Source organism: Bos javanicus, chromosome 16 (assembly GCF_032452875.1).
Source record: "Bos javanicus breed banteng chromosome 16, ARS-OSU_banteng_1.0, whole genome shotgun sequence".
Lineage (NCBI taxonomy): Eukaryota > Metazoa > Chordata > Mammalia > Artiodactyla > Bovidae > Bos > Bos javanicus.
Genome location: NC_083883.1, coordinates 81,223,430 through 81,251,034, shown reverse-complemented (window position 1 = coordinate 81,251,034; position 27,605 = coordinate 81,223,430). Strand labels below are relative to the sequence as shown.

Here is a 27,605-nt window from a genome sequence, read left to right as displayed (position 1 = left end):
GGTGGGCACGGCCACTCACAGCTGAAGGCTCGTATATATTATAAAATCTCACGGAGGACAGATCACAGCTATCTGAACAGCAGCAGGTGAGTGTGAGGGAACGTCTGCTTTGGCATCCAGTCTTCAGGTACAGCGGCTGTCTGTCCTCTCCCCCTGCCGCAGCCCACCCCCCACCAGGCCATGCCCCTCAAGTCCTCTGCTTAGCGGGGAGGGGTTTGGGGTATCCTCAGCGCCTCCACCCTCTCCCCTGAGCCCTTGGCCCTCCAGTCTTACACCCTTGCCCCACACAGGGAGCCACCAGCCCAGTGGGCTTGCCCCCAGGGCTCCTCAGAGGCCTGAATCCTGGCCCTGGGGGCAGTGGGCCCATGCGTCGCATGACCCCTGAGGGACCCCCCCTCTCAGCTCCTAGGCCTTGGCAGCTGGCCAGCCACTCAGGCTCCAGGGGTGTCGTCTTTTCGGTCACGTGCTAGTAGGACTCTTCTCGTCCAGAACCGCCGGCTCCAGGGATGAGACAGTGGTGGAGAGCGCCAGAGACAAGAAAAGAAGCGAGGGGAGAAGATACCCTTCGTGGAGTGGCCGCGGCCTCCAGCTTCCCCAGAGCAGGGCAGGGATGTCCAGAGCAGGGCAGCTGGCGTGGTGGGCGGGGTCCGTGCGGCCCTGGGAAGCGGGGCCTGGGCAGGTGTGGCGTGGCGGGCGGCGCCGGCAGCCCGGGCCTACTGCAGCAGCTTGGGCACCTCCACCTGTCAGGGCAGAGCAGACGGCTTAGAGGAGGGGGCTCCAGGGGGGCCTGGGATGCCTTGCCCTCCTCTCCTCCTGGGCTCTCAAACAGAGGAGCTGCAGGCAGAGGAGGCCCTTTCCCTTTTCTGTAAAAACCTGACGCCATCCGATGACTGGGGGGACTGTCGAGGTTGCACTGTGTCTCAGGAGGGACCTGGTCAGGAGGGGCGGGGTCAGCCTGGAGGAGGAGCTTTGAGAAGCCGGCTCTCCAGGGACGGACGATCTCTTGAAGACCTTTGGGGTGACCTGACCTCTAGGGCCTGACTGGTTCTAAGAGGGGATTAGAACCCCTCTAAAACAAAGGCCATGTGGGCCTGGGGAATGGGAAGACTTTGAGGAAGTGTCTGAAGGTGCTTCTCCACTTGCGGGAGAAACATGGGGGACGGGCTAGAGGAAGCTCCTGGGAGGACGGACAGACGCCCTGGAGGGAGTGCAGGTCCACCCCCCAGCCTCGCCCTGTGGCCAGGAGCGCCCACCTTCTTGAGCTGCTTGAGGTTGCTGGAGCGGATGGCTGCCAGCAGCTGGTCCCGGGAGTTCTTCTCCTGGGCGGGGAGGGCCTTGTCGCCCATCTTCCGCTGGGTGGCCGGGGACAGCGAGTTCCTCAGGTTCTCCATGATGAGTGGGGGTGCCAGGGGCGGCGGCGGTGGAGGGGGCACGGCCGGGGCACCCCCTTTGCCCGGCGAGTTCTTGGGAGCAGCCTTGGGGGGTGGCTGCAGGGAGGGCCTGGGGGAGCCCCGGGCGGGGGGCCGGGCCTGGGGCACCTCCAGCAGCGCCTTCCCCGCCTGGGCCTCCTGCGCCTGCGCCTCCTGCGCCTGCCGCTGCTCCTGCAGCCGCTTCTGCCGCTGCCGGTCCATGTTGCGGCTGAGCAGGTTGGTGACGGTCATGCGGGGCCCGGCCAGCTCGAAGTGGTAGCCCAGCTTGAGCAGCGTGGTGTTCTCCTTGAGCAGCTTGGCCATCTCCATCTCGGTCTTGCCGCCGCAGATGTGACGCTGGTTGTGGAAGCGGAGCTCGGTCAGGGAGCTGTTCTGCAGCAGGGCCCGGAAGATGGCCAGGATGCCCTTGCTGGTGATGTGGTTGGAGTCCAGGTTCAGGCTGGTGATGGTCTTGTTGGCCTTGAGCATGATGGCGATGGCGAAGGCCACGTGGTCGTCCGCCCGCGTGTTGGCCAGGGCAAAGACCTTGACGGCCGTGTTGAACTCCAGCGCTTCGGCGAAGCGCACCAGGATCTCCGTGGTGATGCAATCCGAGTTGTTCACGTTCACCTCAGTCACCTCCGGGTCGTTGCTCTTCACCCTCTCCAGGGGCTCATCGAAGATGCTGGGGGTCGCCTCCTCCTCGGCCTTGGCGGGCCCATCGGCAGGCTTCGCAGGGGCACCAGGGGTGGGTTTCTCTGGCACTGGGGTCTTGCTGTCTTCTCGGGGGGCCTTTGCCTCGTGGGGCTCCTCCTTCCTGGCCTTCTCGTCCTCTGGCCTGGCGGCCCTGTCCCTGCATCCCCCCTTCGACTCCTGGGCCTCCGCCCGGGTGTCCTCGCCCGTCCGCGGCCCCTTGGCCTTCTCGGGCGCTGCTGTCTTGCTCGCCGCCTCGGGCTGCTCGCCCTTCTTGCCCTTGTCTCTGCTCACAGTCCTCTGCTTCTCCTCGTCCTTCCGGGGGGCGGCCGGCCCCTCCTTCCCGGCCTCCTTCTTGTCCACCACGGCCCTGACCCTGCCCTTCTCCAGGCCCCTGACGAGCTTCTCCTCCTTGGGCCTCTCTGCACTCCTGCCGTCAGCTTCGTCCTTGTCCCTTGAGATGCTTTTCTTCATGCTACCCTTCTTGGGCTCCTTCCCCAGGTCTGAGTCCCGTCTGGGGCCCAGGGGCTTCTTGCCAGCATCTCTACCCTTGTCTTCTCCCTTTTTCGCATCTGTCTTGGTCTCCACTTGCTTGCCCTCCTAAGAATGCAGAAAAGAAAAATAAACATGAGGAGCTGGCTGCAGAGAGAGAGGAAGGCGCCCAGGGACAGTGTGGGGACCTCCGGACGGTCTCCGCTGACAGCCCCTTGTGGGGCTGGGGTCGCGTGCGGAGCCCCCCGCTGACATCGGACTCAAAACCCCGCCTTGTGAGGTCCCGGAGGGAGCCCTGGAGGCTGCAGCCCTCACCCCCAGACCTCAGGCCCAGAGCCACCCTCTCTGTCTCGGGCAGCTGGGATGGGGGACCTGCTCGGTCTTGCTGCAACCTGAGGCAAAGGGGAACGTCCCCAAGGCTGCTGCTATGTTTCCTTGAGATTTTACTCTTTTGTCCATCTTTGGATTTTTTTGCATGACACTTGATTTTTTTACAGTATTCATTCACACATCAGTTGTCTTGATCTCTGGGTTCATGGGCATCCATGTTTCCTGTGCTCTGGGCAGGAGCCCCGGGGCCTTGCCTGGCTCCAAGGAGGTCAAGTGAGTCTCAGGTCCTGGGGTTTTACAGCCAAGACTTTTCCAAAGGAAAAAATGGTTGGAGAGAGCAACAAAGGCCCGATCGTGCTTTGTTTTCTCAGTTAGGGATATTTACAGATCCTGCCTACCATCCTCATTTCGCAGAAATAGGAACCCAACAACAAAGAAGTGTGTATTTTCGAGCACATCTCTCCCTTTTGAGTCAAGGCATGGTCGCCACGCCTCCTATCTCAGCCCTGGAAGGCGCTCTGCCCAGTTGCCCAGCTCGGGAGCCGAGAGAGGGGAGGGGAGGGGGCTCTGCGCCCCACAGTCCCCACGAGCCCCAGCAGCGTGGCAGCCGGGCCTGGGGTCAGAGGAGGGAAGGGGCGCGTTCCCAGACGCGGTTCCCAGGCCGTGGTTTTGTTTGTTTGTTTTCCATTTGCGACACACATTTTATTGTTTAGAAATTTCCTTCAGAGCTATCATGAAGCACCTTCATCAGGAGACGCCTGTAAGAATCCAGAGTGGAGAACAGGGACAGCCAGTCCGTCCACAGGGCACAGGGGGGCAGCCCACCCAGGTACAGCCCTGCACCCCTCACGCTGACCCAGAAAACGCCACAGGTGTGGATTCTAAGTGACCTCAGATGACAAACGACCTAGCTGGCAGTGCCCAGGGAAACAGAATCCACAGAAAATCAAATCTGTTATGACCAGCATTCCTACCTGAAGGAAGTTAACCTCCTGACTCAGCTGACCTTACGAAGGGAAAGTGAAGTCGCTCAGTCGTGTCTGACTCTTTGCGACCCCATGGACTGTAGCCCACCAGGCTCCTCCATCCGTGGGATTTTCCAGGCAAGAGTACTGGAGTGGGTTGCCATTTCCTTCTCCAGGTGACCTTATTAAGTTTTCATTTACTATTTTAAAAGCAAACCAAGTGCATATGACATCTTTAAAAAAAAAAATTGTATAGACATTGTGAAGTTTTCAGGGGTTGGTTATTTATAACCTGAAGACTGTGGTCTGACGGTAACAATATGGGATGTTCCTTTATATCACATATATATGGCTTTTTGAGAAGCCCACATTATTTCCCTTCTTTTCCCAGTAAGGACTTTGCTAAGGAAGGACCACTGCTGTCTGTGAGGAGCCTGGGATCCACCGGGTCCTGCTGAGATGGGCGGCGTGGGGGGCCACTGTGCTGAGCTGGAGGCAGGGGCGTGAAGTCAGCACCTTATTCTGAGAGCCATGGGAGCAGCTGAGTTGCCTAGGATGAATTATTAGGCTTACTGTTTGAGTGTGATGGACTCCAGAGCAGCTGGCACCCTGGATGCCCCGTGCCCTTAGCAGGGGGACGATGGCCTGACTGCTGGGACATGTGCTGTCTCTAGGAGCCGCTGGGGGGCTGGAAGCCCACCACCGCATTCTGAGCCTCCCCACCCCGCCACGCCCCCAGAGGGGGACTGCTCGGTCCCGTGGAAACAGTGTGTTCTGGGCCGCGAGTACAGCCCTCAGGGGACTGGCCCGGGGTGTATTTAGAAGCCGGCATCCTTGGCTCCTCTGTGCGGCATGGGGCCTGGTGAGCCAGGGCCTTGGAATGCACACTCCCTCCTCCTGCCCCGCAGGCCTGGGTCACCGCACAGCCCGGAGGCCCCCCCTCCACCCACTCACTCTTGGGCTCGCGGAACCAGGTGACCCTTTAGAGCAGCTTCAGCCTGGGCAGGACGGGTGTGACCGTGCCTTGATTCAAAAGGGGGAGAGAAGCTTGCAAATACAAGGTGGGCGAGGGGCCTGCTGTGTGGGGGGTGTCTGCAGTCACCCTTTTAGGATGCTCAGACCACCCACCTACAGCCTGGCCAGGTAGCTCCTTGGCCCCCTGGCCCCCCAGGTTCAGAGTGGCTCCATCACAGATGCTGTCCACTCGAAGACCTAGGCTGAGGCTGGGCCTGGGGCCCTTGGCCCCAGACGGAGGTGAGGCCCCCAGATGGGCAGCCCTGCTGCCCGCTGCCCCCAGAGTTCCCACAGTGCTCACGGGCCTCACCTAGGGAGGGGGACCTGGGGATCCAGAGAGATAGCTTGGCTGGCTTCACCCCGTGTTTAGGAGAACCCAGGCTGCAGCCTGTCTCACTAGTGGCCCCCAAGTTGATGTAACCTCCGACCTTCCCCAGGGGTTGTGGGGCAAAGCCCCCCATCCCCGCTGCCAGCAGGGATGAGCCTGCCTCCTGGTGCCCACGCCCGCCCCCAGCAGGTCCGTGTTCTGACTCCCCCTGCCTTTGTCCTCACGGGCTCCCCCACACCTCCTGGACTGGGTCCTGCTGCGTGTCTGCTCCAGAGGGGCTGCACCAGCCCTTTAAAAAGAACCTAATGAAAACCAGGCGGTGGCGGGGGCTGCGGGGGTTACTGATTAATCATCGTTTCCTCCACACAGTCAGGAATGATGGGGCTGGGGCTGAGGACGCAGATGCTGCCTTAAAAGGAGAAGTGGCCCGCGCCCTGCAGGGCTGGTTTCTGGGCAGCAGCTCCTCCCCGCTTATCTGAGGAGAAGCCAGCCCAGAGCTGGGGGTGCATCCTGCTGTGCTTCTGCCCCGGCCCCTCCACTGGGAGGGTGGGGTGGGGGGACGGGACCTCCATGGGCAAAGGTCTGCAGGCCTCTGAACAAGGCTAGGCAGTGATGCTTTCGGGTCGAGGGAAGCCACGGGGGTGATTTGGGACTTCCTCCTGGAGACAGGAGAGTGGAAAGGATGACCTCGGAAAAACTCTGAGGCCCTGTGAAGCGTGGCAGAGGCCTGCAGTGGGTCAGGGTCAGGGTCAGAAGCAGCTCTGGCTCCCGAGTCCCTCAGGCCCTTGGTCTGCACCTTCGCTTGGCCAGGACCCGGCGACAGGTCTCCGGCAGGCGGGACGCAGTGTCTGTGACCCTCGGGCCCCAGCTGCCCTGTCTCCTGGAGTCTTGTCTGATTGGACAGGGAGCCTTTCCCACTTGCACTGCCAAAGTAGGAGACAGAGGGAGCCTGTCTGTCAGGAGGTCCCTAGAGGTGAGAACCCTGGGGGCAGAGGCCAAGCCCTCCTCTGCCCATGGCCACCCTCGCTCAGGCCTGGCCACCCACACGTGCCCTGCAAGCCCAGGTCCTCTCTGTCCTTCCTGTGACCTGTCCCCTGAGGAGGAGTGGTCCTGGCCCGAGACACCTACAGGAGACGTCTGCAGGCCCCCAGAGGGAGGAGAGCCTGGGGAACATCTCCAAAGCGAGTGGGAGTGCAGGGGTGCAGGACCAGCTCTGCTCGCTCAGGCGGGGCACGGCCGCGAGGCTGACCACTGCCCTTCCCTCCCAGCAGGACCCGGAGACGCTGCCCAGACGCTCTGTGTCCCCAGGGCCGTGGGGGCCTGAGGGTCTGTGTCAGGGGCAAGGACTCGACTGCCAGCTCCTGTCCCCAGCCTTCACCGAAGTCCTGGGGACGCTGACAGCCTCGGGGTAGGGCAGGGCGCCTTAGATGTCAGCCTTTCTTCTCCCGGGCTGCTTCTGGCTCCACCGCCCTGGGAGAGCACCCGGGGGCCTTCCTGCTCCGAGCTCAACCGCCCTAGCTCTCCCTCCTGTCCTGCTCCCGCCCTCCCCACCAGCCCCTCGGGGTCTCACAGCTGGGCTCATGTCCGCCCCACCCCATTTTCCTGGGAGGCTCTGGCCCCTGAGGACCCCGATGTCAGTCCCTGCAGCCGTCAGGGTCTTCTGTCTACTCGGGAGGGCAGGACGGGGGCGATGGGGGAGCTGGGCAGGACGGGGGCGATGGGGGAGCTGGGCAGGACGGGGGCGATGGGGGGAGCTGGGCAGGACGGGGGCGATGGGGGGAGCTGGGCAGGATGGGGGCGATGGGGGGAGCTGGGCAGGACGGGGCGATGGGGGGAGCTGGGCAGGACGGGGCGATGGGGGGAGCTGGGCAGGACGGGGGCGATGGGGGAGCTGGGCAGGACGGGGGCGATGGGGGAGCTGGCCACAGGCTGGGGGCCCTGTTGGCCCCTGGGAGGGCAGCTCCCTTGGAGGCTGATGTGACCACAGGAAGGGGGAGCGCAGGGCTGGGACTTATGGGGACCTGGGGTGCTCACTCCCTCCAGCCCCCTTGCTTTCCAGGCACGGGAGCCTGGGCTCGCCCGAAGTTCAGTTCCGAGGGAGTCCGCTGCCTTGGGGGAAGCTCTTCCGGGTGCTCCTGGGGTTGGGGGTTGGGGGGGCGGAGGTGCCCATGTCCCTGGGGGTCTGTGGGCAGGAGCCTCAGGGGAGGCCGAGGCCAGCTCGTTGGACCGAACTGTGGCTCTGCCACAGCTGAGCTTCCTGGATAAAGCCGCAGGCCCGGGGGCTGTGGAAAAAACTCTGCCTGCTGCACGGGCAGTGTTCGCTGGCTTTGCAGGAAACCCTACCGGCTTGGAGCTGGGGGACCCCAGGGAAGGCAGGCATTCTCCTTGGAAGCATAATTGGGGCGCTCAGGGCTTGTACACATGCTCAGCTCCAGCCCGTAACTGGCAGCTGGTTGGCCCCCGCAAGCGGGGCAGGGAGTGGGGTTTCCATGGTTGGCTGGGCTCTGGGCCCCGCACTGTGGGTCATGGAGCCTTCCCTCACTGTCTGAGGCCCGGGATGCCCCACGTTCCCAGCTCCCGGCACGAGGCCGCACCGGGTCAGGGCCTGTCAGGAGGGCGGCTGGGGGCATCGTCCCCTAGCAGTCCACGTGGACCCAGGGGAGGGCTTGGGCCCAGCCTGCCGCCCGTGGGTGGACAGGCCGTGTGCTGGCTCCACCCGCGGGCCTGCCCTGGAATGCGCGCCCCTCGGGCACAGAGGAGAGCCTCGTGCCAGGGCATCCTGGAGCCTGGCGGGCTCTGAGCCCAGGGACTGCGGGCAAGGGGCTCAGAGGGGCCGCCCTGGAGGGGCTGGGCTTAGCAGGGCCACCTGGGGACTGCCCGGCCAGGATGGGGGGGACCCCCAGTGTCCTGCCAGTGAGGACCTTGGCAGCATTCCCAGCTTCGGTCACGTGTGGAGGGCATTGTCGCCCCCCCCACACACACCCTGCTCTCCGAACCCTCAGCCAGGGAACCTCCGACACCCGCTGTCCAGACGGTGGCTGCCCCCGCCCCAGCGCGGCTCCGTGAGGCTGTCATTGTCGCCAGTTCACACAAGATGAAGCTGAAGCCCAAGACCACACAGTCCCCCGTGGAGGCCAGGCCTCCAGCCCTGGGGTCTGAACCTCTTCCCCTCCACCCAGCATCCTGCTTCCCAAACTCTGCACTGAGGCCTTGACACCAGCCGTCCGTCCAGCTACTCCTGAGCACTCTGTCCAGCTGTCTGTCCAGGCAGGCAGAGTGAGCTGAGCTTCAGGCTCAGCAGGAGGACACTCGGGAGCCTCACCTGGGATGGCCTCCCTGAGGGTCTCGGGCTGCACTATCCCCATGGGCCGCACTGTCCCCATGAGCCTGTGTCTGCCCGAACGACCGTCGCATCACCATAGAGCCTCAGAGATAAACACAGAGCACTTGCCACTTTTGAACAGAGTGTGCACAGGGTGAGCAGGCTCCGGGGGTTAGTGCTAACATTTTCCAGGTTCTGCGGATGGCGTGTTGGAGGAGGGGAGCGAGGGGAGCTGGCAGTCAAGCTCAGATCTCCTGTGCCTCTTCGCCACCCTTCCTGGAGTGGCCAAAGCACAGGACGTACCTGGGCTCCCAAGATTGGGACACATGGAGGGTCAGCCCTGGGGTGTGGGGATGGCAGGGCAGGAGTCCCCCAAGGAGCCGAGGGGTGGGGGACACGCGGGGGGCAGTCCCATCCCTGGTCCCCCTGGATTTCTCATCTAGACTTGGGGGGGTGCCCATGACCTCTTCTAGACTGGGGGGGGGGTGCCCACGCCTCGTCTAGACTGGAGGGCGGTGCCCACAGCCTATGCTAGACTGGGGGTGGTGCCCACAGCTTCTGCTAAACTGGAGATTGCCCGCGGCTTCTGCTAGACTGGGGAGGTGCCCACGGCCTCATCTAGACTGGGTGGGGGGCCCACGGCCTCGTCTAGACTGGGGAGGTGCCCACAGCCTCTGCTAAACTAGGGGGGTGCCCATGGCCTCTGTTAGACTAGGGGGGCCCACAGTCTCTGGTAGACTGGGGAGGTGCCCACAGCCTCGTCTAGACTGGGGGGGGGTGCCCACGGCCTCTGCCAGACTAGGGTGCACTCATGCCCTCTGCTAGACTGTTGTTGGGGTGCCCACGGCCTCGTCTAGACTGGGGGGGTGCCCAGGCCTCTGCTAAGGTAGGTTGGCAAGAGGGGGACGCAGCCTGGTGGGAACGAAGGTCGGAAGCCATCGGGCTTCTTGTTCAGCTGCTGCAGGAGTGGGTCTGTGCCCCCATCTCCGCCTCCTGTGTTAGTTTCCCACACGGCGGGCGCTGAGACAGAAACGCCCAGGGCCTGTGTGCGTAAGGAGGGCCACACGGGATGACCGGGGCTGGGTGGTCAGTCCTGAGGACCCTGACCCGCCACTCCTGCAGCCCAGAACCACTGAGGCCATGGGTCTGACATGTGGGCAGAGTGAGGCAGGCTGCTGGGCGAGGACACAGGGGGCCCACAGTCCTGTGGAAAGACAGACAGCTAGGGGGCCGCTGTGCTCCTCATGGCCTCCCCTAAGCAGGCCCAGCCCAGCAGAAGCCCAGAGGCCCTGGGTTGGCTAGGCCCCAGTCTCCAGGACGTTCAGAGCCGGGGGAAGGTGGGAGCTGGGAGGCAGATGGGCCAGCAGCTCAGAGCTGCCGCCAGGACGGCCATGAAGGAGCCTGTGAACAGGAGCCACCCCAGGCGCAGTGGGAGGCCAGAGGCCGGGCCCTGACAGCCACCCTACTCCATCTGACATTTCATGCTCAGCCTTTACCGCTTTGTCCGAAAGGCAGAGCAGCGGGGAGAGACCAAGTGTGCCAAACGAGACCCGTGAACCTCAGGACCGGACCCCTAGGCCAGGCGCCCACCGGCTGGCTCCCTGCTGCTTTCCCAGGGGCTCCCCTCTGGGCTGGAGCCGCCTTCCACTGACAGTTCTCACCCCATCACTGCCAAGGAAGGTTTGTGGGCAAGAGTGAGGCGGGTCACCTGCCTGACCGGGACCCTCCAGGAGCCTGAGCTTAGCTGGAAGGGGCGTCGCTGGACCCAAGCCAGGTCCTGCCTCGACTGCCTAACCCCCGACCCCTCAGCCCCCTCGTGCACCTCTGGTCCAGGCTCCTGTTGCCGTCACCAGGGTCGCTGCAGACGCTCCCAGGGCCTGCCCTCCCCAGGTCCCACTTCCCACTACAGCCTCGGGCCTCTCTGGGCACGGACCTTCCAGCCCCCCATCGGCCCCCATGGGAGAAACCGTGACCCCCGCCTGCCCACCTGCCACCGCCATGGGCCTCTGCAGAGCTGCTCCCACTGCCCGGAAGGCTCCTGCTCCTCTTTGCTGATAATCTCTCACCCCAACCTTAACCGTGAGGGGTCTCAGTACAGCCCTTGAGTTCCGCCAGGTTTATCTGGTGTGTATTAGGAGCTGGCCGTCTAACATTTTTCCAAACAAACAGATAAGGTCTGAATTACTTTTATGATCAGGAAAAAAAACAAAAGTTGTTTCACACACAAAATAAATTGCCTTTAAATATTTCCGTTTCCGAGACTTCCCCGGTGGCCCAGTGGTTGAGGCTCTGCTTTTCCGATGCAGGGGACCTGGGTGTGATCCCTGACTGGGGAACTAGAACCCACTTGCCAAAACGAAGACCCAGTGCTGTCAAATAAATATTTCAGTTTCATAGAAAAAGAAAAAAGCAAAAGCCGAGATACCTTAGGCCAGGGGCGGGGGGTGGGTGGACAAAGGTGGCCGGTGACCGCATCACGCAGCCTGGCCGCACTGTGCCGGGACCCTCCATGAAGCCCGACCCTTGCCTGGCCCAGCTCCAGTGATTAAGAAGTCAGTGATAAATATCGGGCCTCCCAGAAGGGCTGGAGGGGTGTGGGCACCGCCTCCTAGGCCAGTGCAAACAGTTCATTTTTACTTCCCCGGATGGTGGGAGGTTGTGGACCTGGGCCCCAGGGCACTGTCTACACCATCTAGCCTGCAGCCAGGCTAGCTCTGCATCCACTTTGCCCTGTGAGTGGAGGGACGGAGAGCAGCTTCTGGAAAAGGGGGCGGCCCGGCCCTCACACAGAGCACCTCAGCAGACTCTACCCCTTGGCTGCCCAGTGTCCTCAGGGCCAGCACTCCATGAGAGAGACAGGAACTGCCAACCAGGGCAGGGAGACCTGCCCGGGGCAACTTTGGGGCCTGACCCCTGCCAGGAGCTCCGAGAGCCTCACAAAGAAGGGAGGGCCCGTCTGGTGTCACCGGGCGCTTCCCTGCAGAGGAGGGGGCTCCGGTCGGTGGGGGCCATGGCTGTGCTGGGCCGGCCCCAGGCAGGACGCCCCCCAGGACGGTTCGGAGCCCCCTCCTGGGCAGAAGCAAGGGTCTGGCCACGGCTCCTCGACCCTGAAGGCCCGGCCTGGTGTTTCTGCGGTCCTCAGGGACCTGAGTCTCTGGCCAACTGGTCTGGTGACTCATGGCAAGAAGCTTGTAGCAAACCCTTTTTTGGAGAAACCGGGGAAGCGCTTGTAGAAACAAACAAGTGGCTTTGCCCTCTGCCCCGCGGGCCCACGTCCACCCCCGGCAGGCTGAACCCGAGAGTCCGGAACTCACTGGCGAGGGCCACTTAGTTTTCCAGTCTGTTTGTTTAGTTGTGGCACACGGGAGCCTCGCTGTTCGTCATGCAGGGGATGGGACTGGAGCCTCCCAGGGAACCCCTGCAGAGGCTTGGCTGGGACAGGAGGCAGGCGAGGACGCTCCTGTGGGACGGTCCGACGGGGCACAGCGCGCCTGGGGGTTTACACCTGGAGAGGCTGAGCCCGGAACTGCACCCTGAGGCCAGGTCACTGCAGACCCCAGACTGCACGCGTGGGCCTCACAGGACAGGCGACGGAAAGGCGCATGTTTACACGGGAGGGGCCAGTCAGCCTGTGTGCCAGGGAGACAGTTCTGCACGACGTGACCTGGGCTAAGGCTGAGCAGTGCCCACGAGGAGGCGAATTCTACGCCCACTCAGCATAGCAGACAAGTTTTGGTCAAGTGGGGACTGGTGTCAGGACTTCCATCTCAGTTGGCTGGAGAGGTGGTGATGCTTTAAACCATCTGGAGGAGGATGGAGTAGGGGGGCTGGGGGGCGTAGGGGTGGGGTGGGGGGCATAGGGACCTGGGGTGGGGTGGGGGATGGGGGACGTGGGGGTGGGGTGGGGGCTGGGGAACATGAAATGATGGCTTCCTGGTCCAGGATGACCCAGTGTGACCTGTAAGCCAGATGGCTCGGGAGAGAGGCCTGGGCTTGAGAGGCAGATCTGGGGGTGGCAAATGTGGGAGCAAGAGTGAAGCCACAAGGATGAGGGGCGACTGGAGGAGGGCCAGGAAGAGGGCGGGCATTCGAGGGCAGGCCACCTTGTCTCCTGAAGTCAACCTGTGTCCTCTGAGGTCAGCAAAGCCGCTGAGGAGAGCTTCTCCCCAGCTAGGATGGCTGCGGGAAAAGTCAGCTCATGCTGCAGCACTCTGGAAGGCCGCTGGCAGTCCCTGAATCGCCCTTTGACCCAGCAAGCCCAGCCCTAGGTGACACACAGCCTCAGTCCACGCAGACCCGTCGCACAAAGCACACGCAGACGCTCACCACCAGCGCCACTCACAGAGGCCAGAGCACACGCAGACGCTCACCACCGGCGCCGGTCACAGAGGCCAGAGTACACGCAGACGCTCACCACCGGCACCGCTCACAGAGGCCAGAGCACACGCAGATGCTCACCACCGGCACCGCTCACAGAGGCCAGAGCACACGCAGATGCTCACCACCGGCACAGCTCACAGAGGCCAGAAGCAGAGACAGCACAGACATCCTTCCGCTGCTGATGGACAAACTCAGTGCGCTGTCCGCACACAAGCCGGTACCGTTCAGCCATGAGACTAATAAAGTGCTGTATCCAACGCAGGTGAGCCCTGAAAGCTCGGTAAGGAGAAGGGGCCAGCCCCCGAGACCACCCGTGCTGTGCGTCTCCGTTACAGGGACCGTCAGGACAGGCAGAGCCATGGAGACAGGGAGGGTCGCCGGGATCTGGGGGCAGGAAGCTGGAGGAGCTGCGGTGGGTGCGGGGTTTATTCTGGGGCTGACGAAAATATCCTGGAATTAGGGAATGGAGTCGGTAGCACAGCTTAGTGAATTAGTTTAAAAAACCCCCGAATTGCACACTTAAAAGGCTGAATTTTATGGTATATGAATTATCACAATAAAAATTTAACGATAATTAGAAGAGGTCTTCCTCTTAATCACAGAAACAATGATAGAAAGGTTATACTGAACAAAATCTTATTTTACACACTGTGTTTATCTCCTCTTGCTTTCATTTCTAAAGGATAAAGACTAGACAAAGAACTGAATATATAAAATGAGCCTATGTGCCTGGGACCGTTTTTGAAAATACTATATTAGACCAGCCCATGACCCACTCCAATATTCTTGCCTGGGAAATCCCACAGCACGGGGTCGCAGAAGAGTCGGACACGGCTTTGTGACTAAACAACGGCAACAAATCCAGTGCACACATAATGGGGGTCACACCAGCGACGTTCGATGGTCTAGTAGCCACGTTGAAAAAAGTAAAGAAAACAAGCAAAGTGAACTTGAATAATGTGTGTGCTGAAGTGTCAGTGTCCCTGAATTAGAAGGGGCAGTCACTAACCTTACAGATCGATGTTTCTGAGCATTGACTGAACAACCTTGAATCAATCCTATCCTGCCATTTCCCAGCATCCCGAGAACACGCACCAGTGGGCACACACATGTGCGCACCCGGCCCACGGCAGATTCGTCTCTGTGAAGATATGCCCGAGGGACACACACAGGAAGGGGTGATCACAAGATTTTCTAATAAATCCTGTGTTTTAAAAGCATCAATAAAAATGAATGTTTTAAACCCATCCCAAAATTATTTCTACCTGTGATCACTATAAAATTCCTGATGAGATGCTTCACACTCTCTTCCCCACTGAGCCCTAGGAGTTTGATGACTGTCGCCCTCCGCCCCAGCCTGCACGGGGACCAGTCCCATGCGGAGCAGGGCCAGTCCAGAGTGATCACACCTGCTCGGTGTGGGCGGTTTCCTCCCTCCGCTCCTCCCCATCTGTGATGAGCATCAAAGCCTAAGTAACAAGGGCTCGTGTGACTCCTAAAGACCCTCAGTGACCCGGTGTCACGGGAGGGGCAAGTGGAGCGACCACAGCTGGGGGGCCTTAGGGGTGGGTGGGAGCTGGCGAAGCTCTGGGTCTGCATCAGGGAGGAGCCCACCCGGGACCCCTGAGGGCGAGGTGGCCGGGCCAGCAGGTCCAGACGCAGCCCCTGCCACGGCAGGCACACCGCCTGCACCGAGCTCGAGGGAAGGCCCTGAATGGAGGTCAAGAGGCTTCTTTCTCCTGCTGACGTGAAGTCAGGAGGAAACACTGGAGATGCTCCCTCGTCGCAGCTGGGTGACCTCCTTGGCCCCGGCTCCTGTGTCTGACAAGCAGGCTAAACCCTGCCTATCCTGTCTACACTGCAAGACTGATGCGAGGGAACTCAGGTGGTGTGTGGGGAAGCCCGTGGGAGACGGCTGGGGCTGGTAGGCGGCGTCCCAGGACGTCCCAGAGCTTGCCTGCGGCTGCGGGGCCGGGACCCCATCCTCTGCTCCTCTGGGGTGGGAACTGGTGCCTGGGCTTTGGGGCCTTGGGGGGCCCTTGGGTTCTCAGAAGTAGGAGGGTGTCCAGGGTGTCCCGTTTGACATCTTCCCACACTTGCAGTTTCCCAGGCTGGAACCTTGTCCTCTCTGTCAGTAGGAACAACTTTCTGTTCCCACTACCGAGAGAAGCCCGCTCGCCCGCCCCGTCACGCTACAGAGGCAACCCGGTCCCAGGGTGGGCGGCTGCCCCTTCACACTGCAGAGACGACCCGGTCCCGGGGTGAGCAGCTGCCGCCCGGCAGGACCTCAAGCCTCTACCAACAGCTCAGGGGAGCCGCTCGTCTCCTATCCTGGGGCGAGGATCAGCCCCAGAGTCTCCCGCGTCCAGGCTGTTTTTCCTCTCCTTCCCGAGTCTGTCTCGCCCATCTGTCCACGGGGCTCAGCTGGGAACAGTGTGTGAACAGCTCTGTTTATCCTGGGGTTTGGCTCCGTGTCTCCAGGGACGGACGCCAAAGGCCAAGGGAAGGAGCCTGTGTCCAGGATCCACTTGGGGACTGGGAAAGTGCGTTTATTGGAAACCATGGAAATGTCCAAATATAGGCAAATGGCTCAGCCCAGCTGGACAATGGAGGGTAATGGCCCTGAAAGTGATGTTCAGGAAGGACTTTTAGTGATGTGGGAAAGTGACGACTATCAAGTGATGAGCAAAGAGTAATAATAATAAGCAGGAGACCACACGTGTGAGTGTGTGTGTTTGTGCATGAAGTGACCTCAGCGACAAAAGAAAACGTGTGCGCACACCTGCCCCCGAGACGTGACCACAGCTGCCTCGCTGAGCTAACGGGGCAGGAGTCACGGGTTGTTTCCTCTCTTTCCCCTGTGTTTTGATATCGTCTACATGGCACCCACGCCAGTGCTCGTGCCTGGAGAATCCCAGGGACAGGGGAGCCTGGTTGGCTGCCGTCTGTGGGGTCGCACAGAGTCGGACACGACTGATCGACTTCACTTTCACTTTTCACTTTCATGCATTGAGAAGGAAATGGCAACCCACTCCCCAGTTCTCGTGCCTGGAAAATACCATGGACGGGGGAGCCTGGTGGGCTGCCATCTCTGGGGTCGCACAGGGTCGGACACGACTGAAGCGACTTAGCAGCAGCAGCATAATAAGCCTTATGACACCACAATTATAAATTAATCTTGTGAAGAAATGACACAGATGAACTTCCTTAGGAAACAGAAACAGACTCACAGGGTCAGGAAAGGAGCCTGAGGGATCTGGGGGGGGATGCTGGGAGGGCTACTCAGGGAGGGATCTGGGGGGGGATGGCGGGAGGGCTACTCAGGGAGAGATCTGGGGGAAGGATGCTGGGAGGGCTACTCAGGGAGTTTGGGGCGGACAGGTGCACACTGCCGTGTTTAATGTGAATAACCAACAAGCACGGTTCCCCACGCACAGCACCCAGGGAGCTCTGCCTGATGTTTTGCGGCAACCTGGTTGCGAGGGGAGTGGGGGAGCGTGCACACGTGCACACGCACGGCTGAGTCCCTTTGCTGTCCACCTGAACCTATCACAACATTGTAAATCAGCTATAACCCAGTGCAAAATAAAAAGTTTAAAATAAATTATTCTTTGAAGAAACAGCACCTCCAGTGACAGGGTAGGGAGTAAAACACAAAGCCTCCGCCTCCCCCAACTCGCAGGAACCCCGGCCGCTGGACACTGGTGTCTTCGGCATTTGGGTCACTAGTGGACGCTGTCCTGGTGGCTCAGCAATAGTGCGCATGATCTCCAAATAGTGCACAGGGGCAGGGCGCGGAAGGAGGAGTCCTCTGCCGTTGGAGTAGGGGAGATGATCCATCTTGGGGACATTTGGTACAAGCAAAACAGCTCACCCCTTCTGGGGCAGAGATCAAAGGTCAAGGCAAATCGTCCGCCCACGTCCGTGGGGACTGCAGGAGAATGCCCTGAGGCGTCCAGCGTATGTAGCGAATTAGTTTCTTTCCTCTGTGTTTAGATCGGGACCAGCTATTTAGCATCTCTGGGAGAACTGAGGAAATAGTCGTGAGGCTAATTGTCTGCAGGGCTTGGTCCTCCTGCAGAGCCCTGGAGGGAAATCTGATCCTCGTCTCTAAGGGCCTGCTCCCTGCTCGCTCCAGCCTCACCGTCTGGCTTCAGGAGGCACGGCGTGCCTGCCTGGGTCAGAACCGGCATGTCCGGACCCCAGCCTCTCCGTGGGCAGGCCTGCAAGGCCATGACAAGGCCGCGCTGGGCTCTGGGGTGGCCTGCCTGGAGCCGCTTCTCTGCAGGAGCCGCCTCCTGCTCCGGGTCTACAGGCAAAGCGCCAGGCCCTGCAGACAGTTCAGGACGAGCCGGTGACGGGTGCCGACAGCCCAGCCGGCTGAACGTGGAGCTGGTCGCTAATCCCCTCTTCAGTGTGTCTCAGGGGCCCCGAGATCAGAGGAGAACTCGGTGGGTCTGGCTAAATATGCAGCCTGTGACCTCGGGTCCCTGGGGCGGGGGAGGGGGGGGCGGTAAGAGACAATCAGAGAAGGAGAGAATGGAAGTTAAAACTGAGTCGCTGAGGCTCACTCTGTCCAGAACAAACCGAGGGGGACACAGGGCTGGGCCTCTCTGGGCGCGGGGGCCCCAGGGGGTAAACTCGTGGATGACTCCACAGATTGTTACAGGAACTGGAAAAAACGGATCACGCCAAGTCTCTCTCCATTTGAGGCTTTGGACACAAAGTCATGTTTTCCAATAATCTCCAAAAAGCACAGATGAATTGATAACTTCTGCAAGTCCCGTCAAGCAGGTAGAGAAGGGCACTCACTCATTCCTCCTCTGTCCCCTCAGCCTTCGGCTGTGTGTGGGTGTGTGTGGAGCTGGCCCTGCACACAGAGGAGTGGGGAGGGATGGGGGGTGGGGAGCGGGGTGGATGACGGGGCCGGGAGGCCAGGGCATCAGGGTTCTGTTGCCAGGAGAACTGGGGGCACAGCAGAGAGTGAGGCAACCCCCTGTTCAGCAGAGCACAGAGGCGGAGGGGACACAGGCTCCAGGGCGGTGATGATTAATTTATTCTTGGACCAGTTGAACTTGAGACACTTGAAGAGTCCAGGAGGCAAGTGAACCATCTGGACTCAGAATGGAGATCTGGGCTAGTGGGCAGGCAGGCCGGGTGGAGGGCAAGGCCCTGCGCACAACGCAGTCTGGACCCCAGGGAAGGTGGGCGGGAGCAGCTGGAGAGGAAAGGAAGCCAGAGGGCTGGTCTGAGCATCGAGGGGCGAGGCGGAGTCGGGGGGCAGAGGAAGCACACGGACCAGACCCGCCGAGCCAACGTGCCCAGGAGGGTGCCCAGGGGGTGGGGAGCGCATCCTAGGTCCTGTGGGGGTGGCGGGCAGGAAGAGAGCAGAGACAGAAACACAGAGAGAGACAGAGAGAGAAGCAGGCCTGGAGAGAAGACAGCCGTGTGGGGCGCAGGGTGCTGGAGGAGCCGGCAGCTGGCCCGTCTTTCCCGGGTGAGACGGGAGGTGGGGGCCCTTACGCCCTCAGAAGCCGACGGGTCTGGAGGAAGCAGAAGAGGAACGTGAGGCTATTCTCACCCGAAGGCTTCCAGTTGCTCGGAACCCCGGGGTCTGGGGGGTGTGGAGCGCTGGGGTAAGGCTGACTCTGTAAGAAGCGAGGGAGTACAGAGGGGGCTCAGGGCCTGGCTGAGGCCACGCTCCACCCACAGTGGCCCTGACACACCCTGACACAGCCGCCGTGTGGTTCTCTCCAGGTCTGAGACGCAGCTGGGCAGGCGGGCCAGAGGGTGAGTCTCATCCAGGCGGGTGACGGAAGGCAGGGACCAAGAGTGAAAAGCGAGGTCGACGCTGAGAATGACTAAGACGGAAGCTACACGGGGAAGGAGGTGAAGCTGAAGGGTCTGAACGCGGAGGCGGGTCTGGCTGCCTTGGATGAAGAGGCCTCCTTCTCCGAGAGAGTCCAGGGGCCTCAGTGCAGCTCCAGGTCTGAGCAGAGGGCCTGGCCTGGGATGAGGCAGGTGGTGCCCCAGGATGCAAAGGCATCCGGCTGCCCTCAAAGATGGGCTCCCGGGGAAGTGACAGCCAGGGCCATCGCGTGACTAAATGCCTGCCGTCCACAGATCACTGGGTGAGAACCTCTGCAAGCTTTTCTGCCCCATGCTCAGAGACTCCAGGCTAAGTAGGATCACCTCCATTCACCAGTAAAGAGATGGAAACTCCATTATGCATTCTGTGTTCCAGCAATTCCACTTGTAGGCTTGTCTCCAACAGAAATGAAATCATAGGGGCACTCAAAAACACGCAAAAGTGTTCATAAGAGCATGGTCTGTAACACCATCCAAGTGGAGACAAGCCATGCGCCCGTCAACTGCTCAATGACAAGTAAATCACGGTAAACTCTTACAAAGAGATACGGCAGTGACGGTGAAAATCAAACCAAGCTGCATGGCTGTCTCACAAATGTGAAGATGGATGACAGGACGCACTCTACAGTTTAAAATATGATTCTAAGCGCGCAAAATCCTCGGGGCAGGGAGGAGGGCTGGCTCTCACACTGGCTCTTGCTCACTATGTGAGAATCGGGGAAGTCTGTATTCATGTTTTGTACACTTCTGTATGTATTTTATATTTCAATACAAACATGCTAGAAAAAACTCCATTCTTGTCCAGAAGACATAGACAAGATGCTGAAGAATAAAAGGAAGAAAGAAAGTGAAGCTGTCTAAGGCTCGGAGCTCCCTCGAGGCTGCGTACTAGTGACCGTCCGGCAGGGAGGGAGCCTGGGGCCTGGCCCACCCCCCTGGCCACCACTGGGCATGGTGGCCTGGAGACAGGGATCAGTGCCCTGGAGGCGATGGACTGCTGGGCCTGGGGGCAGCTCTGGCAGCTGGTGCTGCTGGCACTCACAGGCCGGGTTTCCCGTTGGGGGCGTTTCGTGTCTTCCTGGCATACAGAAACCACTGAGCACTTCTCTCGGGGCCTCTGACCACAGCCTCCCAGCTCCTGCCCACCAGTCGCCCCTGGTCGGCAACCCCATGCCCCCCAGAGCAGCACGGGCACCCGGCCACACATGAGAGGCCGAGCCCCCTGCCGCTCCCCACACTCGCCGCGCTGTGCCCCCTCAGTGTGGGAGGCGACCCCCCACCCCACAGTACGTATGTGCCTGAGGGTCTCCCCCACTACCGACCCTCCTCATAGCACAGAACACGCTGTAACAGCCCGTTTTTTAAACAAACACTCCTGGCATCCATGTTGACCCCTGACTGGTGCGCATTTCTTCACTTCCTGTCGGAAGGAAGCTTCTCAGGTCCTGTCTGCAGGCCTCCCCCCTCCCTGCATCCTCCTCAAGTCCACTCTTTGTTTTATTTTATTTTTTAAGATTTTTTTGGATGTGGACCATTTTTAAAGTGTTTACTGAACTTGTGTCAATACTGCTTCGGTTGTTTACGCTCTGTTTTTTTGACCCAGAGCCATGTGTGATCTGGCTCCCTGACCAGGAATGGAGTCGACACCCCTCTGCATTAGATGGCGAAGTCATAACCCCTGGACCCCAGGGAAGCCCCCAGTCGTGCCCGCGCACGCATCTTGTCCGGTTGCTGGTGGCTCCCGTCTTGCCAGTGATCACAGCGCCTCTTGTTCTCCTCTTACTGCGTCTCTCAGCTGGAACGGAAGCAGCGGGTACGCCCGCCCCAAGCCCGTGAGCCCGTTTCCCTCCCCAGGCTTCTTCAGGGCCCCTCTTCCTCCTCGAGCACCCGAAACGTTGGTGAGTCAGAGTCCCTGCTGGAGGGACAGGGTCCTTGGCCCACATTTGCTCCCTCAGTGCCTCTTCCAGGCTCAGGAGTTTCGGCATCACCTCCCCTTTCGGGCTCCCAGACTCCGACTCGGAGTTGCACCTGCCGACCCAGCACTCCCTGTGGGGTCTGCTGAACTCATCAAGCACCCTTCACCTCAAATCCCAGCTCACGTCAATAAACAGCACCAGATGTACCCCTGGGTCAGACCGGACTGGGCCCCCCACTCCTCTCTGGACCCCAAAAGTTCAGTCAGGGCTGGCTGTGCTACCTGAAGAGCATTTCCCGTATCTAAGCACTTCTCCCCAAACCATCCTTGAGCTCTTGCCAGACCCTTCAGCTCCAATCTTGTCCTCCTGCAGACAATGCAGCTGGCAGAATGATGGATGCTTCCAAAAACTGAGATCAGATCACATCTCTCCCCTGCTCAAAACCCTCCAACACCGGGAGCTCCCCAGGCTGACCTGTGATGCCCTGCGTCACCTGACCCTCCAGCATCATCTGAACCTCCTGCCTCATCTGACCCTCCAGAATTGCCTGAACCTCCTGCATTGCCTGAACTTCCTGCCTCACCTGACCCTCCTTCATCGCATGAACCTTCAGTATTACCTGAACCTCCTGCCTTGTCTGAACCTCCTGCCTCACCTGAACTTCCTGCCTCACCTGAACCTCCTCCATCACCTGACCCTCCTCCATCACCTCAACGTCCTGCATCACCTGATCCTCCTTCATCACCTGAACCTCAAGCATCACCTGAACCTCCTGCCTTGCCTGAACCTCCTGCCTCACATGAACCTCTTGCATCACCTGAATCTCCTCCATCACCTGACCCTCCAGCATCACCTGAACCTCCTGCATCACCTGAACCTCCTGCATTGCCTGAACCTCCTGCATTGCCTGAACCTCCTGCATCACCTCAACCTCCTGCCTCACCTGACCCTCCAGCATCACCTGAACCTCCTGCATTGCCTGACCCTCCTATACCGCCTGAGCCCCTCCCCACCTCACCTGAACCCAGTCTACTCCCAGTCTCATCCATGCCCTGGCCCAGGGCTCCCCTACTCCAGTCACAGGCCTGGCTGGCCTCTGACGGCTGTCCCTGCTCCCGCTGCAGGCCTTGCGTTTGCCCTATCCTCTGGATCGCCTGTGGCTGACCCTTCAGTCCACCCCTTGCCTGCTTGCTTGTCACCTCTGGGCGATGTCTCCCTGGTGCCTGGTTGGAATCTCCCCCACCAAGAAGGTCGGTCCTACACGCTTTCCTAAAACTAGGTCATTCTTTACAACAAACAGATGTTACCTGTGCTGTGTGAAGATGCTGTGAATGGTCTGTACAAGCACTGTCCATCTCAGCCACTAGAACATGAGCTCAGGACCACAGCCCCTCCGTCTTCCTCACTACTGTGTCCCAGGATTTAGAAAGTGCCTGCTAGGAACTCACGTGGTTGCTGGAGAGTTAATGATGTGGTGGAATCTGCCTGCCCCCTTAGAAACACAAACACGGTCCGTGAACCCTGCCTATAGGGACTGGAGAGAGGGTGGCGCCCCCAGCCCCAGCTCCAGCTCCCCAGCCCCCAGCCTGCCACGTGCCTCTGTGACTGGTGATGGGCATGACTTCTGTCTCGTGGGTGAGCATCCCGGGCTCAGAGAGCAAAGGGCAGGTCTGAGCCCCAGTCCAGCTGCCTCTGGAGATCCTGCCCTGACGTCCAGCTTGCCACCCTCTGTGCTGGGATGGTCCTCCTTTCAGGGCAGGAGGGGTCCTGCTGGCCCCGTGTGGGACGTGGAAGACAGGCTGAGGATGTGACAGGCGGAGGGCCGAGGACCCCCCTGGGGGTGGGGGTGGGAGAGGGGCGGAGGGTGTGGGCAGGAGGGTGTCCAATTCCTAGTTGTTTGTGAACAGCGTCCTGACAACCAGGGGGTCTTTTCTGCAGGGATCCCAGAGACAAGGAGGGCTCACAGTCAAAACCTCCTCCAGCTCCCCCGCCCCACTCGCATCCAGCCCTGGGACTCGGCCCTTGAGCATGAAATAATTAGGCAGAGGCTCAAGGAACCAGGCCATGGGGTGGGGGGGGGCAGGAAGTGATGAAACACTCTCCTCCCACTGGCCTCCCGGACACCGACCCTCAGCCCCTCGCTGCCCCCAGCAGGGCATTGTGTGACCTCATGAGAGATTGAGAAAAAGTTGATCTGGCGCAAACCCAGGCTTGAAATCTGCAGGATTGGGGGGGAGGGGAAGTCTCTGTGCCATGTCCAGCGCCCATCACAGTCCCTCCAAGGTCACGGTCCCCTCCAAGGTCATCTGACAGGTAACGCTGTTGACTCAAGGAGCCACACTGATGGTCCAGGAAGTGCTGAGCACTGAGTATGAGCTCCCTTCCTAAGGGGAGCAGCTGAGTTCTCCAGCTGGTCAGGGGCCGGAGCAGAGTCACGCCCAGACCCCTCGGGCTCCAGACACCAGCGGCGCCCCCCACCCCAGTCAGCCCTGGGGGCACAGACTCCGAATCCAGACCCTTTCTTCCTTCACCAGCTACACCAGAAGCGATCTAGTAAACAAGCTCAGAATGATCTGGAAAGACTACTCCTGCTCATCCAACTTGGCAGGCGTCGAGCAGTAACTACCCCCCCGACGCCCCCTCCACTGAGCTATGCTTTGTTGCTCCCCCGGCTGCTGTGAGCGCAGTGGCCTGGATCCCGTCTTCCGAGCACCCTGGGCCCAGCTGAGCTGTGGTCTGACACAAATGTTCCGGCCTCCTGGGTGGGGGGCAGACGGTGAGTGTGGGCTCTGTTCCCACCCTGGGGACCCTGAGTCCCCCACCTGCCCGATGCTGGTAGCAACCTCCTGCTGGCCAGTGGGACACTCATCCCACTCTGCCCATCTGCGCCCCCAGCACTGCTGGGCTTCTCCAGCGTCAGATCTCCGTGGTCCTGCCCCCTCCCCTCTATCCCCTGGACCAAGCTGAACCCCTGCTGGGGAGGAGCAGCCCCCAGGAGCAGTCGAAGGCTGTGAGCAAGCTTCACTTGCTCAAAATTCACTAAACTGAATATTCTACATAGACGGAAGAAACTACATAACACATGAGTGAGAACAGTGATTAAAACAAACTCACCCGGATCCCACCACCTAGTTTAAGAAATGGTCAGTGGCTCTTTCTCAGCCCGGACGGGTGGAGGCGGCTCTCGGTCCAGGGTGGGACCTGGGCCTGCCTGGTGCCCGCCTCCTATCCCCTCTCCTCCCCTCTGCCTGGCCTCCAGGCTATTTTGGTTGTGTACCCATCGGGGTTAATCTCCTTAAGCAAGGAGCCGTGCCACCCAGGGCTCTCGGCAAAGGGCAGCCTAAGGGCTGGGGCCGCCCTGCTCCTCCACATCCCCCAGCGGGGGTACTGCGGACACTGAGGGGGACTGAGTCTGGAGCTGGGGGCTGTGGGGCAGCGACCGAGTGAGTGTGGAGGCGTGGGCGCAGTGGCTCACGGGGGGCCTCCGGTCAGTTCTGGAGTTTACCCCAAGGGGGAACCCACCGAGGCCTCCTCCAGGCCAGCTGAGCTGCCCGCTCCTGGCTGAGCGCAGGTGCTAATCCCGGCCCTGCCACGTGGGGGTGCGAAGGGGCAGGTGGGAGGTCCCCTCCCCCTCGGGAAGGAAAGAGAGCACGCAGCTGACCGGTGGGATCCGGTTCCCGAAACCTGAGCTGGGACTAGGGTTTCACTGAACTCTTGGCTGCACACCTGCCGGCCATCTCCTACCTGGGCAGGAGGACAGGGGCGGCACCCCCCCACACCCCGGCTTTAGGGGAGGGAGGGGCCTGCTGACCCCTGCTCTCCAGACAGAGCTAGCCTGTCCTTCAGACCCACAGGAGCTGCATGAGACGGCAGACTCAGAAACAGCGTGGCAGGAGGGCAGCATGGGCTGGGATCAGGTGGGCACGCCTGGGATTGGATCGCTCAGATCAGACGGGGGCCGGACCCTGCGGGGGGCGGGGGAAATCAGGGAAGACTCCCTGGAGGCTGTGGCGCCTGAGACCCAAGGACAGATGAGAGCTGACCCAGAGGAAGCAGGCGGTGCGGAAGAAGCAGAGCAAGGTCTCTGCCACAGCCTAGACCCACCCCACCCGACAGCCAGCGTACAGAACTTGGGGGCCCTGTCCAGGGCCCTGTCTCAGGAAGAGCCAGAGCTTAGGATGCAGGCTGGGCCCGCCTTCCACTCTTGGTTTCTGTCTATTAAAAAAAAAACGGCCACCATTTTACTACAGAAAATCTCAAGCACACCCACAGAAGCAGAGAGGCGAACACGACAGCGCCCCGCAGTCTCCCAGCAGCTCCGGCACGCGCACCTGTCCTCCAGTGGATGCTCTGCCCAGTCCCCTTGCCACAGTCCTTGAAACAAGTTCCCTGACCCCAGCAGGCTTTCTCCCGTAGGTATTTCATATTCCCATCTAGAAGACAAGCATCCTTTCACAAGCACGCCCACAGCCTCAACACTGTCATCAGGTCAGTTGCAGTCGGCGCCTTACTCTCTCCTCCAGAGGCACCCCAGCCCTGCCCCGCCCGCCGGTCGCCAGTCCCCTGACCCTCCAGCTGGCTCCCCAGCTCCCGGGCCCCTTGACCCGGCGAGCTGACCAGGTCAGAGCGCCGGTTACCGCGTGTCCACGGCCCCCCAGCTCGCTAAGTGCTCTGCGTGCCTCAGTCCCTCTGGCTTCACACTGGCCCAGGAGTTGGACCAGCTGGTCACACTGGCCCCCATGACGGGGATGAGGAGACCAAGGCAGGTCCCAGCGAGGGACACTGGTCCTCAGACTGGGTATTTTAAAGCCACGTTCATACCAGGCTCCTGTTTGGCTGAGCGTGCTGACCAAACCATGCCCCAGGTTCCTGCCCATGTTCCCACCCCCAAGTGACACAGGGGACTCTGCCCACCTCCAGGAGCCTAGCCTGGAGAAGGCGCTGGGGGCCTGAGGGCCTCTTCCCAAGGTAAACAGCCCAGGGGCACCTCCCCGACCAGGCACCACCGTGTCCCCCGACTCGGGCTCTGCCCGCGAGACGAGTGTCCACCTGGTGCCCACGGCCGGCCAGGATGGGCAGCTCCCGCCGGAGGAACTTCCAGGTGCATGGGAGCCCTTTCCGGCTCTGCGGCCTGAACGCCTTGCTTCGGATCAGGACTGTTTTGTGCGGCCGGAGACCTTTGCAGCCGTGGGCTCAGAGCTCAGGGCCTGGGACTGAGGGGCCCAGCGGGGCCTGGACAGCAGCACCAGTGCCAGGGGCACCTCACTCCCCTCCCATGGGTCCCGACAGCCCCTCGAGGCACAGCCCCTGCAGCATGTCCCACCCCGCCGCCTTTCCCTTCGGGGTTTTAGCATTTACCCAGCACCACAGAGCTGGGCCTGGACCTTGCCCCAAGATAATAAGCTCCTGGCTCCCCTTAGGCTCCCCGACTTTTAAAACTGAAGTATAATTGACCTAAGATGCTATTGCTCTGCTAGTTCCTGGTGCCCAGCATACGATTTGATATTTCTGCATGACACAGAACAGCTCCCGCCCTCCCAGTATCTTGGCAAATTTTTGAGCCCAGGCTGGGGAGCAGGGCAGAGATGGGGCCCCAGCTCCCCACCCTCAGGGGGCCACACGTGCCCTCCATGGGCTCTGTGGCTGCTGTCCCAGCTGGGCGGGCCCCTCAGCGGAGGGCGCACAAAGAGGTGGGCGGGGGTCGCTGAGCAGGGTCTCCCACCAGACACTCCTGACCCGGACAAAGTCACCCTCCGGCGAGGCCAGGCTATTTCGTCCCAGGAAAGCCCCGCTGTGATCACAGGCAGAGACCCAGGAGAACAGAACGCCACTCTGCGGAAGCCGGCCCGAAGCGGCGGACACAGCCAGCAGCAACCCCTGCCCTCTTCTGTCCCCTCCCGGCCGCTGAACACCCAGAGGCTGGGAAACAGCTCATCCTGCAGCCAAGCGGCCCAACCCCCAAAAGAGGGGCTGCCCCCTCCAGAGGCCCCTCCAGAAAGCACACACCCCACGCCCCTGGGACGGAGACGGAAGCCGTGGGTGGAGGCGCAGAGCCCACCCTGGGACGCCCAGCTGACCTGTCGCCTCACACGGTCCACAGGCCGCGAGGCAGCCAGGGGCTGGAAAGTGAGCCTTGCTCCACTAAGAGGGGCTGGCAGGTCTAGGGTGGGAGGAACGGGAGGAAACAGCCAGGTGTGCGGAGCCAGGAGGAGGCAGCTGACAGAGCCCACCCAAGGGTGCCTCCGCCCCCAGGCAGCCAGCAGCCTCACGTGATGCGTGGGTGCTGGTGCCCAGGCACACCTGGCCTCTGCTCCAGGAGACGGCGAAGAGGGGTGCAGGCGGCGACAGTGCTCTGCCAACAGGGAGTCTGCTTCCCAGGAAAGCGCGCCCCCACCGCCGCATCGCGCCCCCTCCCCCGCCCACCGCACCCCCTTCCCACTCACATCCACGGACGCTTCCCTCTGGATGAGCTTCTTGGTCTCCTTTTCACAGAAGCTGAGCATGGCCTCCCGGTTGTACGCGCCCGTGGACGGCTTCTCAGTCTGGTTCCTCTGACGCAGCCCCACGGGGACGCTCCCGTCCGGGTCCACCACGTCCAGCTCCTTCTCCAGCTCCTGCATCTCCTCGGGGGACAGGGTGGACAGCAGGCTGTCGATGTCAGGGTCTTCGCTCACCTGCCGGCGATACTTGGCTACCTTGGACATCTTGGAGAGGTGGGCTGCGGCTCTTGTGGGGCGGCAGGGGTCCGGGTGGGCTGGGACAGGTTGCGTGCTGGCTTGGATGCAGCAGACCCCGGTGGTCCAGGCCGCGCTCCCCCCGCCCGGCCCACACAGGTGCCCAAGTGTGATCTGGGAGCTGCAGCAGGGAGCCTAGGGCTAGTGGACCTGG

General features: G+C 61.1%; 1 protein-coding gene across 1 annotated transcript; it reads right to left on the bottom strand.

Moving 5' to 3' along the window:
• Positions 1-15: 15 nt before the first annotated feature.
• Positions 16-27,605, bottom strand: LMOD1 (leiomodin 1). The gene is made up of 3 exons (XM_061383758.1): positions 27,161-27,605; positions 1,254-2,702; positions 16-740 (listed from the first exon to the last, which is right to left on the bottom strand). The coding sequence occupies exons 1-3, from the start codon at positions 27,419-27,421 to the stop codon at positions 714-716; spliced, it is 1,737 nt and encodes a 578-aa protein (XP_061239742.1). The 5' UTR covers positions 27,422-27,605; the 3' UTR covers positions 16-713.